This window comes from Macaca fascicularis, chromosome 7, assembly GCF_037993035.2.
Source record: "Macaca fascicularis isolate 582-1 chromosome 7, T2T-MFA8v1.1".
In the NCBI taxonomy this organism is placed as follows: domain Eukaryota; kingdom Metazoa; phylum Chordata; class Mammalia; order Primates; family Cercopithecidae; genus Macaca; species Macaca fascicularis.
The window spans coordinates 72,970,876-72,992,021 of NC_088381.1; the positions used below are offsets into that span (position 1 = coordinate 72,970,876).

The window sequence follows — 21,146 nt, forward strand, 5'->3', positions numbered from 1 at the left end:
AAATTTTAGATTCATCTTCTCCAATTAGAAAAGTAGGAAAGTCAGAAAGGAGAGAGAAATGTATCTCATGGTACTTGACTCGTATTAGATGAGGCCCATCTTTTTTATTTGTAAAAAACACACAGCCCTACTCCCAAAATCCCCAAACACAAAGGGATTGTAATTTAAAGTGGGTTGTTTGAGTTTCTAAATCTCACTCCCACTTTACAGGACATATGGGTAAATAAGAAATATAGTAAATACTATCCCAGGGATGCAATGAGCAAAATCTAGAATTTGGAGAACACTAGAGGAAAAACAACCTAATTTCCTCAATAATTTCATTGCAAAGAAAATAAAAGGGGGAAGAAGAACCTACAGAATAAAAATGACTGGGCCAGGCACAGTGGCTCATGCCTGTAATCCCAGCACTTTGGGAGGCTGAGGTGGGTGGATCACCTGAGGTCAAGATTTCAAGGCCAGCCTGGCCAACATGGTGAAACCCCATCTCTACAAAAATACAAAAATTAGCCAGGTGTGGTGGCAGGCGCCTGTAATTCCAGCTACTTGGGAGGCTGAGGCAGCAGAACTGCTTGATCCTGGGAGGCAGAGGTGGCAGTGAGTTGAGATCGTGCACTCCAGCCTGGGCAACAGACAGAGACTCCGTCTCAAAAAAAAAAAAAAAAAAGACTGAAGGGACCAAATGCAATGCATGAACCTTGTATGGATCTGATGCAAACAAATTAACCATAAAAAGAATATCTGTAAGACAACAGGGATATATAAAAACTGACTAGATGTTTGAAGATATTAAAGATTTTTTGTTAATTTTTTAGAGATGGGGTAATAGTGTTACTTGTTTTGCTAGGATAACCTGGATTTCCTTTAAAAATAACCTCAGACAGTGGTGGGAAGGGGAGGGAGCAGTGGTGGTGATGGAAATAGGTGAGACAGGAGCAGTCACGAGCTGGTAACTGTTCAAGTGGGTGATGAGTACATGAAGGTTTATTACGCTCTTCTACTTTTTGTATATGTTTTTCCATATACAACTTTCCATAATAAATAAAAATATTAACTAGTTTTTGGAACTTGACTCTAATTTCCCAAAGGAAATATTATAAATGGTGATTAATTATACAGAATATGTCACACAGGCCCATTTAATACACAAGGAGGCTGGATGATGAAATATATCTATCATAAAGATCTAACTACCACTGTTTCTATGTGACAAAGACCTTCCAAGCTCCAGCCTAGAGCTCCAGGAACACACCCACCTTGAGGTAACTCCACTAGTGACAGTAATTCCAGCTCCTCCCACTAATACTATTACAGCACACAGAACAGGCTCCATGTATGGAGAGACAGATGGGTCTGTGAACTAGACTTCTGTGAGGAAAGAATTTCTTGTAAGACGTCAGTTTCAAAGTTCTAACAATAACACAGCAGTCTACATTCCAAAATTCCTCCAAGTGAGGAAGCATGAGTTTCTTCTAAATCTGTCAGCAGTTCCCCAAATTGTCTCTGCTACTTTTTCTATTAGGTAACATGGCAGGATAAAATCTGTGTTAGATACATAATTATAAAGTCTCAATGACAAAAACTATTATGGAATCGTATTAGATTATTAAATGGGAAAGTACAGCTTCCTACCCTGGATACCTTTAAAAGAGGACAACACTTATCTGAATTAGATGTTCTGATGAGAAGCAAAGAGTAGGAATAATTTATGAGACTAGTACCTAAATGATCGTAGCACTCACTGCATTATAGAAATAGCCTGTCTTTCAACCTTACCCATGAGTACAAGTGGAGACAGTCACAATCAAATGATGTCCAGAAGAAGAGAAAAGAAAGCAGGCCATCTTCAGCCCTTGAGCAGTTTGTAGCTATAGCAGTGACACTGTACCTGATTGGGTGATCTCCACAAGTCTTGGGCCGCTCCATGACAGATACCCACTTGTCATCATAACTGAAGAGAGACAAATCCAGATAGGGGCTACCGCTGTAAGACTGAGCACTGATGGGGAGCTGACCCAGCAGCCGGCGTACCGCCTCTGTGTGCCCTCCATACTTGGCATTTATAATAGTGTCTTTGAACCTAAACAAAAGGGCCGGTGAGGAAGGCTTTGTTAGTGAGTACACAAAGCTGTCTTGGATTTTAAATTGACAAATATATATCTAAGAACAACTCATTCTTTAAATACAAATTAAAGCCTAGGTAATGAATTAAGACAGAGCTCTCTCTCACACATTACAAGTCTGGCCAGCTACAAATACTTTTAAAAAGCAAAACATATAACTAAAAATGGAAAACAACAAATTACTTTAGAAATGTGTTTGGGTTTTGGGTTTTTTTTATTTCGAGACAGGGTCTCGCTTTGTTGCCCAGGCGGGAGTACAGTGGTGTGATCTCAGCTCACTGCAGCCTTGACCTCCCTGGCTGAAGCGTTCCTCCCACCTCAGCCCCCAGAGTAGTTGAGACTACAGGCACATGCCACCACGCCCAGCTAATTTTTGTATTTTTTATAGAGATGGAATTTCGCTATGTTGCTCAGGCTGGCCTTGAACTCCTGGGTTCAACTGATCTGCCCGCCTTAGCCTCCTAAAATGCTAGGATTACAGACATGAGCCACCACACCCGGCCCTACTTTAGAAGTTAACAAAGACTCTACAAACAAGTTTGAAATGAGTATAACTAGTTTATGACAACTATTTCTACTCTTTTCTAATAACAGCTCAACTGGGTTTGAAAAAGGTCAAGAACTTACTTTCCCCAAATAATTGCCTTAGACTGAATTAGGAAGGAGTTATAGAGAACAGAAGCAGCCCTTGACTCTTCTTGGGATCACCCACTTCCAGCAAGCCTTTCACAAATAAATTACCCATTCTTTGTTTAAATAAAATTTGGAAACTAGCTACTTATACTCCTGCAGAAACACCAGTATCTAGAAGAACAGTAACAGACATAGAGAGTCATATATCTCACTTATCTTTGAAAATAATGACAAAGCAGTTATTTCTCATGACTGTAACAAATGCTAAGTTTTATTTTATTTTTTTTAGAGACAGGTTCTGGCTGTGTTGCCCAGGCTGGAGGGCAGTAGCACAACCTCAGCTCACTGCTACCCCCACCTCTCCTGGGCTCAAGCAATCCTCCCACCTCAGCTTCCCAAGTAGCCAGGAACACAGGTGCGTGCCACCACACCCAGCTAACTTTTTTTTTTCGTAGAGACAGGGTCTCGCCATGTTGCCCAGATCGGTCTTCAACTCCTGGCCTCAAGCGATCCATCTGCCTCAGCCTTCCAAAGTGCTGGGATTACAAGCGTGTGCCACCGTGCCTGGCCACAAAACTAAATTTAATACTCTTTGACAAGTACTTCTATTCTTCTGGAAATCTGCCCTAAGGAATCACTCCTACATGCAGAAAAATCTCTGTGCACATTCATACAGCACTGTTTATAGAGGAAGAAAAAATAAAAAGCTAATGGAAAACTACCATTTTCAAAGATTATATGGTAACGGGAAATGTTTATCACATCTGTAAATAAAAGAAGTAGGATACAATACTGTCTATGTAATACGGCTAAAAACACAAAGAAAACAAAAACTCACACTTAAAGCGAAGACTGGCAGAAACACATTAAAATGTTAATAGTCGTATAATGACATTTTGAAGTTTTTCCTTATTTTTCACTTTCCTACACCTTCGTAGAAAGAATGTCAACTGTCTATCAGTATATATATATTTTAAACCTCTATATTCAAGCATATCATACGGTTCAACCATCAAGGGGATATAAATTTTTTTTAGTCTGGGAGAAAAGTATAATATCTCATCCCTGAAACAAATGGAATAAAAAAACTTCAGCGTTCCTAACTTTCATGAGACTAGAAAGATTAATTAGTTGAGGGTAATTTTTATTTTCACTATTAACCTACGGTATTAGGTGGACATGAACACTTTTCCGCTCCCCCTAAAGAAAGCCTAGCAAGCAACACTGCTTTTCCATTACTCCTCCTGACAGTAATTTTCACAGCCTCAGTATAAATCATAAAAATAAATCTTGGGCCAAATAGAGCTTATTTTTTCCCTTTCATTTGAGCTGAAATAAAAGATCCTGGGCACTTTGGTTTTCAGCAAAGATCTGGCACCATCTCATCTACACCTTAGCCCTGCCTGACTCACTGACTCGCTGGCTTTCAAAGGTAAAATGATGGGGGCTGGTTCACAGCTTTGTGATGACCACAAATCAAAGCATCTGTGATAATCTACAGGTTGAAGCAGTTCCTCTTCCTCTGCAGCACCTACCACCTCCTCTCTCCATGCTCCCCACTGATTAAAAGCAGTCACTCCCTTTGATGTCTTCACACTTTAGCTCCTGCCTCAGCGTCACTCTGTCCCGCCATACCTCTCTTAATTCTCAGTAATTTCAAAATCCTCAGAGATGTTCTTTACAGCACCATGGCCTCCTACTAGTTCCTTGACCTCCTCTCAACCTCAACTGCTTATTCCACAGTCACACCCTCAACCTCACCATTACCAACGACTGCAAACCCTCTCTAGTCACAGGGTAGACCGTCACGCTCTCCAACCATCTTTTCTCCCATCTTCCTGGCTCACTCCCTCTATTCGTCCCAACTTCAGCAATCCTTCAACCCCTACAGGACCTATAATCCACTGATTCTATCAACTTCTTGCCATCCTACACTCTCATCATATCCTCTCTTCCTTCCTTCCACATAAGATGAAATCACTAAATAATCCATTGCACACATCCTCAACAATCTTAAATTATCTTATGGTACTTGCTTAGAAAAACTACAACCTCCAGTTAAGCTCAACTTTGCCTATTCCTTGCCTGTACTACTTGGTTTTCTCCATGGCTGTAGAAAAACATACAATGCTCACTTTAAACTTATGGCCATGAACTTTATGTAGGCTCTTAATGCTGCAGGGCACTCGTATTACATTTCCATAGTCCTTCCAGACTCCCACGCTCTTCCACGACTATTTCATCTCCCCTCTTCCATGCTGACTCTTAGCTAATGGCATCACTTACTTTGTTACTGACAAATGGAAGTTGGCAGAAGATAACTTTTTTAAAGCTCCCATCAGCACATCTACCCAACATTTGTACATATATAACTTTCTGTGCTCCCATGCAAGGCAAATCCATCTGCCAGTGCACTAGAACCCAGCCCCTCTCATACACTTAAGCAGTTCTTCCACTTTCCTAAACTGTTTCCCCTTCTCTACAGGATCAGTCCCATCTGTATGCAAACATGCCATTTTTCCCTCATCTAAAAAATAACAAAAACAAAATCTAACACCACCTACCTCTCCAGCTAATGCACCACTTTTCAGCTCCCATTGTAATAAAACTCCTCAAAACACTGTTCCATACTGTCCAACTTTTCTCCTCCCATTCTTTCCTAAACCCACCCTGAAGAGGCTTTCACCCCTACCATCTTACTCAAACCTACTCTTGTCAAGGTTACCAATGACCTCGATGCTGCTAACTCCAATAAGTTAATTTTCAGTCCCTATTGTACTGAAAATTGTCAGGTGGCTGTGACACAGCTAACACTCCTTTGAGAAACTATGAGACACCTCCACTTACAGAACTTTTGATCCTCTCCCCTAAACCTGCTCTACCCACAGGTTTACAGTTTAATGGCAACTCTCTCTTGCAAGTTGTTCAATCCAAAAATGTTAGAATTATCTTTGACTTTGTTCTTTCATAGCCCATAGACCATCCTCCATTAATCCACTGGGCTCTAACCTTCAAAATACATTGAGAATATAATTACTTACTATTCCCAATGTTACCACCCTGATCCAAGCCACCACCGTTAAACAACAAATAATCACAGAGGACTTGGTATGTGCCAGACACTCTTCTAGGTGCTTAGGATACATTAGTGGACAGTAAAGAACTTAAATCCTAGTGGCAGGAAACAGAATGCCATAGTTATACTTACTGGATCACTGCAAAAGTCTCTTAACTGGTATCCCTGCTGCCACCCTATCTGCCTACATTCTAATCTTAACAGAACAGCCAGAGTGACTCTGTTAAAACATAAGTGAGACTATGTCATTCCTCTGCTCAAACATGACACAATCTACCTCATCTATAGTTAAAGCCAAGACTATAGAATGGCCCTATGTATCCGCCTACCTCCCCACCCCAAATCAGGTCTCTGGCCCTATTTCCAACTACTCTGCCCCTTGCTCACTCCGGTCCAGCCACCCTGGCCTTCTTGCTGTCCCTCAAATGCATCAGATCCACCTCAGGGCCTTTAGATATGCTATTCCTTTTGCTGGGTATATTCTTCTTCCTGCTATCCACATGGCTTGCCCCCTGACTTCCTTCAAAAGCTTTCTCAACCACCACCTTCTCAGTGAAGCCTATGCCGACAACTCTACTAGGAAAACTGACAATCTCTTCTTAATATACTCAAACTTACCAGTATTCTAACAATTTTTTTTTTCCTTGGACACATTCTTCTTGGACTCCTCCACTCTCGTGCTTCCAAATGGTCTGACAGGTGGACAGTCATTCTGCAAATTCCCTTTATCATTATCCTCAGGACTCTCTTTGCCTCTCTCCAGTGTCAGACTATTTCCTACATACCATTCTTTTGTGGTCTATTGAAGTACATCTCCATAGGCTTCCTTAGAAAAGGTACATGAGAGGTAATCTTTTCAGACTTCACAGGTTTGAAAATGTCTCCATTCCACTCTATTATCTGGATATAGAATTCTAAATTGTGGCCGGGCGTGGTGGCTCACGCCTATAATCCCAGCTCTCAGGGAGGCAGAGGCGGGAGGATAGCCTGAGCACAGGAGTTCGAGACCTGCCTGGGTAACATAGCGAGACCCCGTTCTCCACAAAAAGGGAAAAAAAAAAAAAAAGACAGAATTCTAAATTGCAAATCGCCCTTTTCATAGACTTCTGAGGGCATGATTTTAATGACTTCAAGCTTTCGGTATTATTGGTAAGTCTGATGTCATTATGATGACATTGTTTTTACACGTGAAATGTATGTTCTTTCTCAAAGTTTTCACAATGTTCTCTTCATCCCCAATGTTCCAAAATTTCATGATGATATGCCTCTCAGTGTGGGTCTTTTTCATTGACTATACTGGATACTAGATGAATCCAGTGGTGCACTGATAAAGGTTTAATTTTTCTCAGGGGAAAAAAGCCATGATTTGTAGTGCTTGCTGATTTCTGTGGTGTAAATCTTCCTGCCAAGGTACCAATGTGACATTACTCAATGTGCAGTTGCCAAGAGAAGAGCAGTAGCACCTTATTATATAGTATTTACACCATATAGATAAAATAGATGCAAAAACCACAAGAGCCTAAGTAACAGTAAAATAGGAAATAATTTGGAAATAATTCTTAATAACGACTTTGTGTAACAATCAGCTTGCAAAAATTCCTGAAAGTTTAACAGTCAGATCTCATGAGCCAGTACAAGCCAGCTCCAGCACTGGATGGTCCTGCCAATCTAAAAATTTATGTTCTTCAGTCCTGGGAAACTATCCCATTATTTCTCCACTTTAGGTTCTCCACTGCTCCTTCAGGAATTAGCCAGATATTTGACCTCCTAGGCAGATACTCTGGTTTTTTTTTTTTTAATGTTTCTCTTCTATGTCCCTTCTCTTATCAATTTACTCTACTTTCTTGGAGAGTTCCTCCACCACATCTAACAAATTTTAAATTTCCAAAAGTTTCTCATTGTTCTAGGAATGTTCCCGTTTTTGTTTGGTTTGTTCGTTTGTTTTTGAGACGGAGTCTCACTCTGTTGCCCAGGCTGGAGTGCAGTGGCGCAAACTCGGCTCACTGCAAGCTCCGCCTCCTGGGTTCACGCCATTCTCCTGCCTCAGCCTCCCGAGTAGCTGGGACTACAGGTGCCTGCCATCATGCCTGGCTAATTTTTTTTGTATTTTTTTCTTTTAGTAGAGACAGGGTTTCACCGTGTTAGCCAGGATGGTCTTGATCTCCTGACCTCATGACCCGCCTGCCTCAGCCTCCCAAAGTGCTGGGATTACAGGCATGAGCCACCCTGCCCAGCTAGAATGTTCCTGTTTTTATACTTTAAATTGTTTCAGTGAATGTAACATTGTTTTCTTTTTTTTTTTTTTTTTTTTTGAGATAGGGTTTGTCTTTGTCACCCACTGTGGAATGCAGTAGCTTGATCTCAGTTCACTGCAACCTCCGCCTCCCAGGTTCAAGCAATCTTCCTGCCTCAGCCCCTCCAAGTAGCTGGGATGACAGGTGCATGCCACCAAACTCAGCTAATTTTTTTGCTTTTTGGGAGACCAGTCATGTTCCCCAGGCTGGTCTTGAACTCCTGAGCTCAAGCAATCAGTCCACGCCAACCTCCCACAGTGCTAGGATTAAAGGCATAAGCCACCATGCCAGGCCTGTTTCCTTACTCTTTATTCTTTATTCTGTTTGTTTTGTGTTGGTCTCTTTTAGGATAAAGGCTTTCCTTAAATGACTCATGATCCATGGTGTCTATTTTTATTCTTGAACATTTATTTTGACCTATAAGGGTCCCAATTTCATTGATTTTTACCAAAAGATTACTGGGAAAAGATTACTATAAAATTTAGCATTTAGAACCATGTGTTCACAAGAAGTAAAAAAAAAATTTCAATTTATATATACATTGTATTTTCAATGTAGCAAAGTATGATTAGTGGTCAACAAAATATGTTAGCATACAATTGTGTTGGGGACATAGAATAGACATACAAATTTGAGAATCAGAAGAAGCAATGTAAAATTCCCAATTATGGGTATAATTTGCCACGAATTTTTCATATAAAATACTTGAATACCAAATTACTATGGTAATTAGCATCCTTTTGTTATATTTTAAAGTGTTATTTTAAATGTCAATGTTTAATATACACTGAAAATATCATCCTCTACAACTATTAAATTTAGTAGTAACAGAAAAAAAATTTAAAAATCAACTTAAAAATATGTGAGGGTACCCCAATTTTTCAAAATCTTTTGGTGGTAAAGTAAAATTCTTAAGATCACTGAGCTAGAATATACAACCTGTCCCCTCAGTTTTTTCTGGAGCTTTCTGTAATTTTGTTTAATTCCAGATGTATTCTGAAATAATTTTTGGAAAACAATTTCTTCTAATTCCTGGATAACTTCATTCATTCAGCAAATACCTACTGAGCTCCTCCCACAGAGCAGACACTGGCCTTGGTGTTGGGGATACGGCAGTGGACATAATAGACAAAATCCCTGCCCTCATGGAGCTTATCATCTAGTGACTTCTTTGATGTCTTGACTGAGTGCACCCATCTTTTGTTGTTTTTGTTTTATTGTTTTTGAGACAGGGTCTTGCTCTGTCACCCAGGCTGGAGTGCAGTGGCGCGCTCATGGCTCATTGCAACCTTTGCCTCCCAGGCTCAAGTAATCCTCCCACCTCAGCCTCCCTAGTAGCTGGGACTACAGGCATGCGCCACAACACTCAGTTATTTATTTATTTATTTATTTTGGCATTTTTTGTAAAGACAGGGTTTTGCCATGTTGCCTAGGCTGGTCTTGAAACTTGGGCTCAAGTGATCCACCTGCCTTGGCCTCCCAGAGTGTTGGGATTACAGGCACGAGCCACCACGCTCAGACTGTTACTTGTCAATTATCTGCTTAATTTTGAAGCAAATTTTAAAAGAAAATTCATCCCAAAATGAAAAAAAGCAAAATCTGACTCATGTTCTGCATATAAAAATTCTTCTATACTGAACAGATACTAAGGCAGAAGATTTGTGTGAACCAAAGAAAAAGGAAAACGCAAGACAGTTGTCTGAACTCAGTAGCCATCTATCTATAATCGAGTACTATCTCTTTATATAAATATGATGCCACTGCATTAACATATTTGTTTTTCCCAGTGGCAGTAATGCTTATTCTCATTCATCCACTCACTGTGGTCTGATCCATCTTTGGACCCAGAACAGGTATTTTTCCATTACTGCCTAAAGTAAGGGAAACAATTTAAGTATGTGAAATATGATGAGGCACTAACTAAAGCAGGATTTAGTTTAGGCCCTTGGCCCAAAGGAACCATTTGTTTCATAATAATGCACTACGGCAATTATTAGAAGCTCTGGTTCATAGGAGGGCCTTGCTGACTGGGGGGTATATATTTAGCGTGACCTAAGTGATTTGTAAAGGCATTCCAGGTGTCAATATCTGTAAGTCTCCTCTTTGTGTTGGTCAGTTTTCCTAGGGAAGAATCTCTAATCTCCTGCCTGGAGGGTTCAAGCGTGGATGCCATATCTGGGAAGGGGGGTAGGACTCTTACCCTTCCGTATGTCAACTTTCACCTAATTCCTGTTTTTAGTATAACATGTCTCATCCTTACTTTTAAATATACCTCATAAACCTGAGACCAGAGCCCATCTGGTTCAATCTGCTCAGAGAATAAACTTACAGCCTTCTGCAGAGGTAGAAGAGATAGTCACTTAGCTATGTAGACTTAGAAAAGGGATCTAGACGGTCTGACTGCTCCTTTTAAGAACTCTACCAATCCTCCTCATTTCAGCCTACCTCACAGATACCTTCAGAAGTACTAAGAGGCACCTGGGACCTCCAACTTCCTGACCCTTTCCTGAGTTCTCTGGTGTAAGGCAGCTTGTTTCTTGATGACTAAGCTCTGCAGCCTTGAGTTTCTGCTCTCCGAGGTACGCTAAGTCAGTTCTCATTCATTCCCTGGCTTTTCAGCTTTTAAAACTTTGTTAATATGTCCTATCTCCCATCGTCTCCTCTCCTATTCTCTTCGTTCTTATAGGTTTATACCTTCCTTTATTGTCATTTTAGTGGGACTTAGGGATGGAGCAAAGATAAATACATGTGTTCAACATATCATGTTTAACCAAAAGTTCTAAAATTATTTCCTTATTCATTCAATAAACATAAGTGCTTGACAGTGTACCACTGAGGACACAGCAATAAATGAAGACACAGCCTCTATCTTTCTGCAGCTCACATGCAGTCTAGAACGAATCACAGACAACGCACAAATAATTCCACAGGTGCTGAGACAGAAAGAAGTTCAGGAAGAAACAAGGGGTTATAACAGGCAGACTGACCAAAGCTATGTGGACAGACAGAATAAGAGACGGTTTCCTAGAGACAATAGCTATTGGCCTAACACCAATTTTTCTAAAAAAAAATAAGACTGTTGAGTCTGGTACAGCAGCTTACCGGCGCTGGATCTGCCTTGCAAAATTGTTGCTAGAAGCTGAGCAGGGAAACTGGACTTCACTGTGCAGGGTAGCATTACGAAAAAGGTCACAGAAGTTCTCAAAGAGCTCCAAAAGCTCATCTGACGTATTCTCAAACACAGCAATCACCTCTGTTGTCACCATATTGTATACCACAAAGAAAGATGCCTGCAGAAGAAAAGAGAGAGAGGTATAGGACAGCTGAGTATAATGCCATGCCTAGGAAACTTATCACTTGGCTGAAAATTCAAGGCATGAATTTTCCAAAAACAATAACAACAACAACAAGCAAACACCTCAGCTTTACCACTGAGGTGGAAACATGGCTCCAAGTGGTTCTGGGAAAATAGGAAGCAACCGTGGGATTTATCAATTGAGAGCCTCAACGTTGCCAGATTTCCCACTGTATCTGTGCTGCTAGAATTACTGAGATGGCCAGCATATAAGTATAAAAAGGTTTTAAATTTTCATTTCAAACTGTGCAAATTCAGTATTTTTCCTTCCAAATGTTTATTCCCTACTTGCTCCCCAACCCACCCTGAGATAAAAAGCACTTCTTAAAATGCCAGATTTAATTTTCTTTCCTGCTGAGAAAGTGATTTGCAGCCTGGGGCTGCCTGTTGGCAAATTATTTTCTCTTGTATGTGTACAGTTGAAAGTTCAATTTAGGGGTATTTATTTTTCCCTCTTAATATTTCTAACATGCAGAGAGACATCTTAAGTACATCTTGTTCTAAACTGCCCAGGCAAGTTGTATACAAGCAAGGTACTGCTGAACAAATGAAAAATCAGATAGGCATTTTCCACTTTCTTCTTCATAAATGTGCTTTCAGCCAAGAGCATTTGTAAAATACATTTGAGATTTGTAGCAATTAAGATCAGAGGGGGAACCTGAAAAGCATTCAAATGCCATAGGTGACAGAGTTACTGCTTTTTCTAAATGGGCCCTCGGTGGCTAGCCCTCTTCCTTTAAACTTCCAGTGCTGTGCTCTGCCTAACAAGGAAGTTCCAAGAACCCCTAATTTTTGTTACAGTGAATGTAGCATTGTGAATCATCTACTTCTGACAGGACTCTAGAAGTTCTCAGACCACTAGGATTAGTACTTCAGCCTCCTATGATTGAGTTTAAATCTCAATTACCAATTTCTGGAGCCACTCGACCCACCTGTTTTACTAGTAATTAGTGCTTCTCAGAGCTTATGTTACATGGCTTTTGCAGTCACCTGCAAATTAAATTTGGCTGTAAATTAAAGAGGCTAGAGGGTAACCTGAGAATAATACTCATAATATTACCAAGGCCTTGTGTTTGGATGTACTTTTTACTTATTAATCTTACTGGAACCTATCAAATTAAACTGGGGGAGGAGTGCAGAGGACAACTAGGGCAGAAAGATTGGGTTTAGAGTTACAAACTGTATAAGCAAAGCATAGAGCCCTAGTTATGTCGCTAGCTACGACTTATTGCAGCTAACAGAAACAACTAGGCCACCTTTTAGCAAAGAAGAAAACAATAATCTCAAAGGCAGCAGTCACAGACAACTTACTACCTCCAAAATAAAAAGGCAATTATAGCTCAAACCTAAATAAAGATTGATTCATGTCCTTTCTATAGCCCTGGACAACACTTTGATCCTATCAGGGCTTCACCAGAATCTCTCATAATTACATGGATATAAAATTACTCAAACATTTACTAGCCTTCCCTCCAAGGCAGACTGGGAAGTAAAGAACAGGAGGATAGAGAAGTCAAGGACTTCACTGCAATATCCCATGATACGTAAGACGAACCAGATGCTCACCTGTGATTGCTCAATGGGTGACTTCATCATTGATAGGGAAGAAAAAACATCCACAAAAAATGATTTCTAACCATATTACTCCCGTACTTTTTTTTAGAACACATAAACTACAATTCAGAAGGCAAATGTTAGAAGATATTTTACCACAGGTAACTGGTGAGATTATAGGACATGATACCCTGTACAGAATCTGTTAATGGCAGAAATCAGCTACAGGTCAGTAAGAGATACCAAACTCAGCTGGGCGCGGTGGCTCACGCCTGTAATCCCAGCACTTTGGGAGGCCGAGGCGGGCGGATCACGAGGTCAGGAGATCGAGACCATCCTGGCTAACACGGTGAAACCCCATCTCTACTAAAAATACAAAAAATTAGCCGGGCGTGGTGGTGCGTGCCTATAGTCCCAGCTACTCGGGAGGCTGAGGCAGGAGAATGGCGTGAACCCAGGAGGCGGAGCTTGCAGTGAGCCGAGATGGTGCCACTGCACTCCAGCCTGGGTGACAAAGTGAGACTCCGTCTCAAAAAAAAAAAAAAAAAGAGATACCAAACTCAGTTGACTTCATGATTTACTGATTTGCTGGTTGTTCTGAATTTCCAAACTAGTGTCTAAGGAGACAACCTGCAAACAGGAGAACTGGGGAGACAAAGGTGTAGCAAGGTAGTTCTCTAACTTGGTCAACACTGAAGCGGAGAGGTTTTCAAAGACAAATGCCCAAATTACCCTGAATTTCAATATAGTGTTTCAACCCCCAAATCTTAGCAGTTCTGTGCTCTTTATATCACCTTATTCCCTTTTGGGAAATGCTTCTTCCCCTTACTGAAAGAAAGGCATTCTTCCCCTAAACTGAAAAACCTTTAAGACTTGTTGTCCTGATGACTCTCCTCATGGATCATCAATTTTGGCTTCTTTTTGATCTCTTCACTGCTCTACAAGCTATGTCCCAGCATGTGGGCAAGGTCAGGGTAAAGTCACAGAACTTAATTCCGCCAAATGAGTGCACCTGTTAGTTACCTTATAAATAGGACTTTACGGAGAAGTAAATTATGAACCATTTAAGGACGAAAGTGGGGTTACTTAGAGAATTTTCTTTTTTGTATCGTATACTCATTCTCATTGCCATTACTAAAACGGCCAGACCAATAAGCACAATCTTACAAAATCAAGAGAGGTTATCCATAAGTAGTCCAAACCTTGACCTTGTAGCATTTGGGCTTCCATCTTATGAGTACCGAAAATGCTCTGCAGAAGAGTTAGGGTAGTAATCAGAGTTGACTATCTTCCTGTCAATGACTTGAACTTTAGCTTCCATTTGTCCAGATAAATACATATGACCAGAGAAAAATGGAGCTGATTTTAAGTTTGGGCCCTAGGATATCAACTCAGACTACGTGAAATGTCTATTTCTGAGGGGTGGGCTATAAACAGAGAAACCTTCCCATTTTGTCAAGGAGACTGGACAAGTAAAAGGCAGAAGTGCACCTCATACCTGTGATGGATCTGTGACTCGCAGTGTTACTACATCCTCACTAGTGTACTTGATAAACAGATGGTTTTCATCCAGAAGCTGCATTTTCCACATTCGCAGCTGCCGCAGTTGGTCAAAATACTGGAAGAAGCGCCTCTTGGCCATTGCGCTACCATCCTGTTCTGCCCGGCGCCACAAATACACCAGCAACCGGTGTTTGAGGGAATTGATGAAAGGATCCCTAAAGGGATTGGCCATGCCTGTCTGACTGTCCCGCTGTACCTCAGGGAAAACAGCTGACACAGTGAGCAGGTCATCCTCATAGCAAAAGCGGCCAATGGTCCGCACATCAATGAAAGTGCCTTCAGGAGTCACCTGGAAGACATGGATGGTCTGTTGTTGCACAGACAAGATGGCCAGGATGTTTTTGTACAAGTACAGCCCTTGGTTGTGTGACAAGACCACCTTGTCACACTTGAATGTGCGTGTATCACATAAGCGGCCAGTATGAAGGTCAATGATGTGGAGGGAATAGTCTTCTAGAGGGGACCGTGGGTTGGGGGTCACTGATTCACTGTTCCGATATACCTCAAAAAATGGAGGGTGAGGCTCATCCGGGAGGTAGGCAGCTGAGCCCACGATGACACAGCGGCAGTCATCAGTGAAGAGACTACACTCCCGGTTCAGGTGCTCACCATTGGCTGCAACATTGGTAATGTGCAGCAGGACAAAAAAGCGTTCAAAGAGCCGGCCCCGGATATTCACTGACCGCTGGTCATTGCCATTGGACAGGATTTCTCCTTCATATCCCTGCAGTAGGTCCTCTGCTGCCTGGCAGCCCTGGTACTCATAGATTTCAAGAGATGTCTGGTCTGAAGAAAAAGCAATAAAGTAGCGTCCGTCAGGTGAGAATTTACGCAAAAAACAAGGAGGCTTTTCAACGTTGACAACTGTGAAGTTGGGGAAGACATTCTGATGGAACACTCGGACTTGGTGCCAGTGGGTACCTGCCTTGCCTGAACTGATCCGCCGGCGCTCCAAGCGGTGAATGACATTTTGGTTTTGGATTCTTCGAGGCCTGATGGTAGAAACATGATGATCCATTATCACATCTCTAAACAGAAAAGTAAAGCAGAAGTCAAGAAAATGAAACAAAATTTACCAAAATATAAATATATACAAGTCAAACAGATTTCTCTTCTTATATCCTGAACCTAGGAGCTCCCAGGATGACAGTGACTGGAATTACTGCTTCCCTTTAAGTGGTCCTAACATTTCTAAGTCTAGAAACAGGTCTAAGGGAAGGATCTAGTTCACTAGGAACACCTTCCAAGTATGCTCAGCTGTTGGGAATGTTCAACAGAAAAAAACCTACAACTGCAAATTTGAACAGTATAAGACACATTCAGCCAGGCACGGTGGCTCATGCCTGTAATCCCAACACTTTGGGAGACCGAAGCAAGTGGATCACTTGAGCTCACTAGTTCAAGGCCAGCCTGGAAAACATGGCAAAACCCCGTCTCTACAAAAAAAATAGAAAAATTAGCCAGGCATGGTGGCACATGCCTGTAGTTCTAGCTACTTGAGAGGCTGAAGTGGAAGGACTGCTTAAGCTCGGATCATTGAAGCTGCAATGAGCCATGATCACAACACTGCAACAGAGTGAGACTATCTCAAACAAACAAACAAACAAATCATATTCAATGTGTATTCATTCCAGCAAAAAATATTTATTGGGCTGTTAAGATGTCCATATTACCCAAAATAATCTACAGATTCAATATAAACCCTATCAAAATCCTAATAGCACTTTTTACAAAGATAAAAAATTCATCCTAAACTTCATATGGTATGTCAAGGGCCTCCAAATACACAAAATAATTTTGAAAAAGAACAAAGAGGACTCAAGCCTCCTGATTTCAAAATATATTACAAAACCACAGTAATCAAAAAAGTGTGGTACTGGATAAAGACAGAGACAGACAAATGAAATGGCCCACAAATAAACTCTGGCATACATGGTTAAACAATCTTTGATAAGGTACTACTACTACTCAATAGAAAAAGGATAGTCACTTCAGCAAATGGTGTTGGGAAAACTGAATAGCCACATGCAAAAGAATGAAGTCGGACCCTATCTTACACCCTATACAAAAATTAACCCAAAATAGGTCAAGGACCTTTATAAATATAAGACCCATAACTATAAAACTACTAGAAGAAAATACAGGAGGAAAGCTTCATGACATCAGACCTGGCAGTGATTTCTTAGATAAGACACAAAAGGCATAGGCAACCAAGACAAAAACAGACAAATGGGAATACATCAAACTTAAAACTTCTGTAATCAAAGGACACAATCAACAGAGTGAAAGGGCTTTCTACAGGATGGAAGAAAATATTTGCAAATCATATACTGGATAAAGGGTTAATATCTAGAACATATAAAGAACTCTTATAACTCAATAACAAAAAATCATATACCCAATTTTAAAATGGTCAAAGTACTTGAATAGACATTTCTCCTATACAAATGGCCAAAAAACATATGAAAAGATAGATGCTCAACATCACTAATCATCAGAGAAATGTAAATCAAAACTACAATGGGATATCACCTCACGCCCATTAGAATGACTGCTTTTTTAAAAAAAAAAAAATAGCAAGTGTCGTTGAGGACATAGAGGAAGCTGAACCCTTGTGCACTGTTGGTGGAACTGAAAAATAGTACAGCTACTAAGGAAAACAGTATGAAGATTCCTCAAAAAAAATTAGAACTACCATATGATCCAGCAATTCCACTTCTGGGTATAAATCCAAAATAACTGAAAGCAAGATTTCTAAGAGATATCTGCACACCCATGTTCATATCAGCACTATTCACAGTAGTCAAGAGATGGAAGCAATCCAAAAGTTCATTGATGGATGACTGGATAAACAAAATGTGGTATATACATACAGTGGAATATTATTCAGCCTTCAAAAGGAACAAAATTCTGACAAAATTCATCATTGAACCTTGAGGACATGATGTGAAGTCAAATAAGCCAATCACAAAAAGACAAATACTGTATGATTCCATTTAAATGAAGTATCAAAAGTAATCAAATTCAACAGCCAGGTGCAGTAGCACACACCTGTAATCCCAGCTACTTGGGAGGCTGAGGTGGACCACTTGAGCCCAGGAGTTTGAGTCTAGCTTGGGCAATAGAGTAAGACCCAATTTCTAAAAAAAAAAAAACAAAAAAAAAAAACCTGTTTTAATTTAAAATGCTTATCATTAAAAAAAGAAAAAAGAATCAAATGCACAGAAACAAAGAAGAATGGTGGTTATCAGGGACTAGCAGGAGGGGAAAAGGAAAGGTGCTGTTTAATGGGTTAGACTTTTCAGATTTTCAAGATGAAAAAGTTCTCAAGATCTATTTCACAACAATGTGAAGATACTTAATACTACTGAACTGTACACTTACAATCGGTTAAGATGGTAAATGTTATGCTATTTTAAAATCACAATAAAAATATGCTTTAATATTTATGGGGCATCTATTATATGGCATAGTCTTCTAAATGTTTTATTATACCTTGATTCAAATCAAAGTTAAATCTCAGGCCATAAAAGTCGACGGCATTTAGTGAAAAACTCAAGTTATAAAGCTGTTGCCAGACAAGGAATAAGCAAACACCACCTTCTCTCCCACTAAAAATGCAGCTATAAAACCTAGACAGAATGCATAAGACAGGCATACGAGAAAAACTAATTGGCTAACAATAAAGTAACACTGAATGGGCAGTGAGGTTAACGCTGTCTCCCGCCCCACCCCCCCCCACCCCGGTCCTCCTGCTGCTTGGAGAGCAAGTCTGTTGCAAGGAAGGTAATTAAAGTCCCAGTTTTGTCATCAGAAGATCAAAAGGGAGACCCCAATGAAACCAGAAGGTACTGAGGAGATATCAGAGGGGGAGGAGCGCAGAAAAGTAACATCATGAAGTTGTTCATGAACTCCCAAGCTGCGCATGTGTGGATCTGGTCCAAATCAGACTAAAGGCTTTGAGATCTGAAATAATCACCACCCAGATCTCAGACTGGCCACTGAATGTCACATGCATGGGACAGATCCAAATAGCACTGCAAAGATTTTCTGAAAATTCATCTGCCATTAGAATCATAGCCTAAAGAAAGGGAGTTGCAAATTGCAAATTCCCTGAAGCTAATTAGGTAGACTGCCTACCAAGCCAAAAATTACCAACATTCCTCTTGGGATTTAAACAGGCCCTATCATCTTATAATATTCAAAATGTCTAGGATACAATCCAAAATAATTCAGCATATGAAGTACTAGGAAAAAACTCAATCCAGAAAAGACAATTGACAGACACCAATGTTGAGATGCTACAAAAGTTAGAATTCTCTGAGAAAGATTTTGAAGTATCTGTTATAAAAGTGTTCTAATAAGCAATCACAAACACTCTTGAAATGATAGAAAACCAAAGTCTCAGCTAAGAAACAGAAGATATTTCTTAAAGATCCAGATAAGAAGTTTAGAGCTGAAAAGCAATAACCAGCATACAAAACTCTTCTAGCTTCCATAGAATCTAGTAAATTTTTTTTTTTTAATTTAAAAACAATTCTGAAAAAGAATAAAAAACTCGCTGATGGGCTCAAGGGCAGAATGAAGTCATCACAGAAATGAGTCAGTCACCCTGAAGATAGATCAGTATACGTTATCCAAAGTGAACAAAAGATGAGAAAGGAAAAAAAAAAAAAAAAGACGGAAAAAAAGTCAGTAAAGCCTCAGGGCCCTAGGGAAAATATCAAAAGGTCTAACCCTGATCTTTGGAGAGAGTACATAATCCTAGAACTTTGGGAGGCTGAGGTGGGCAAATTGCTTGAGCCCAGGAGTTCAAGACCAGCCTGGGCAACATGGCAAAACCCCATCTCTACTAAAAATACAAAAAGTAGCCAGGCACAGTGGTGTGCACCTGTAGTCACAACTACTCAGGAGGCTGAGGTGGGAGGATCACTTGAGCCTGGGAGGCAGAGGCTGAAGTGAGCTGAGATCATGCCACTGCAATCCAGGCTGGGTAACGGAGTGAAACTCTGTCAAAAGAAAGAAAAGAAAAGAAAGAAAGGAAGGAAGGGAAAAAAAACAGGAAGCAAGGGAGGGAGAGAGGGAGGGAGGAAGGAAGGAAGGAAGGAAGGGAGGAACTTCCCAAATTTGGCTAAAGATATAAATCCTAAATTCAAAAGGTTCAGAGACCCCCCCCCCCAAATTCAGGAAGTTTAGCGACCCCCAAATATGATAAATCCAAAGAAATCCATGTCCAGACACATCATAGCTAAAATGGAAAAAAACTAAAAGATACACAGTAAAAATCTCTAAAGTGACCAGATAGAAACCATGTATCACCTATAGAGGAACAACAATTCAAATGTCTAGATTTCTCATCAGAAACCAAGGAAGTCAGAAAGAAGTGGAACAACATTTTTTAAGTGCTGAAAGATCTGACTCTGTTTCATCATTCAAGTCTCAGCTAATATAGTACCTCCTCAGAAATATTCCCCAGCCACCTTACTTCTGCCCACACGAATCTACTGATACACCCTATTTCATTAATGGTCTTTATCTCTTTCTGAAATTAAGTTATTTGTTTACCTTTTTAGTATCTGTCCCCCCATACCAGAGAGCAGGGAACTGGTCTAATTCCTTGCTGTATTCCCAGCACCTAGGAGAAGGGACAGTTAAGTGCTCATAAATATGTTAAAATGAATTAATGGAGCAACAATTGGCATAGCCTTGAAGAATAATACACTAAACAAAGTAAAAGAGGAAAAACAGGCTAGATGCATTGGCTCACACCTGTAATCCCAGCACTTTGGGAGGCTGAGGCGGGGAGGTCACAAGGTCAGGAGTTCGAGACGAGCCTGGCCAACATAGTGAAACTCCATCTCCACTAAAAATACAAAAATTAGCTGGGCATGATGGCGGGCGCCTGTAGCCCCAGCTACTCAGGAGGCTGAGGCAGAAGAATTGCTTGAACCCAGGAGGCGGAGGTTGCAGTGAGCCGAGATTGTACCATTGCACTCCAGCCTAGGTGACAAAGCAAGACTCTGTCTCCAAAGAAAAAAAAAAAAAGGAACAAACCAGATAAAAAGGTACGTAAAAGATACATTTTAAAAAAGCATGACATGGCACATTTGGGAAACGAGCAATTTCAAGTGGTTAGAGCACAGGAAGCACAGAGTGAGTGATAAGAGAGGCCTAGAAAAAGACTGCAAAGCAGGGGAGGGATTGCATCCAATCTGTATTTCAAAACATAAAATGAGGTATTTATTCACATTCTGTCTCCTTCTGAAAAGGTTCCAAATGCCTTATATAAGTATATATAATACCCAGTCAAGTTAAAAATGTACATACCTCCATGACTGAGCAAGTTTCCCGAACTGCTAGTCACACCTCATTAATAGGGCCTTGAATCAATTTAGTGAATAGTCTGACATTTTAAAAAATGAAATACAAGAAAATAGAAAATATCAAGCTATCATATATTGCAATAGCAAGCATTGTTTTGTAAAACGTTCGTTTCAATTATATTGGAGTTACAAGCACTGAACAAGGACCTAAAATGTATACTGATC

The 21,146-nt window shown here is 40.4% G+C and overlaps 1 protein-coding gene across 14 annotated transcripts in view; it reads right to left on the minus strand.

Moving 5' to 3' along the window:
* Positions 1 to 21,146, minus strand: part of DET1 (DET1 partner of COP1 E3 ubiquitin ligase) — a 44,149-nt gene that overhangs the window by 21,716 nt on the left and 1,287 nt on the right. For 3 of the 14 annotated variants that reach the window (XM_065548383.2, XM_015453352.2, XM_065548379.1), the window contains exons 2-5: positions 20,164 to 20,233; positions 14,534 to 15,626; positions 11,229 to 11,416; positions 1,889 to 2,080 (exon numbers count right to left, since the gene is read on the minus strand). In XM_065548383.2, the coding sequence (XP_065404455.1) occupies positions 1,889 to 2,080; positions 11,229 to 11,416; positions 14,534 to 15,626; positions 20,164 to 20,186 (1,496 nt within the window). In that variant the 5' untranslated portion in view covers positions 20,187 to 20,233. Of the gene's footprint in view, positions 1 to 1,137; positions 1,369 to 1,888; positions 2,081 to 11,228; positions 11,417 to 14,533; positions 15,627 to 20,163; positions 20,234 to 21,146 lie in introns of those variants that run through there. The other 11 variants (XM_073996671.1, XM_065548382.1, XM_005560436.4 and 8 more) reach the window with 11 other exon arrangements.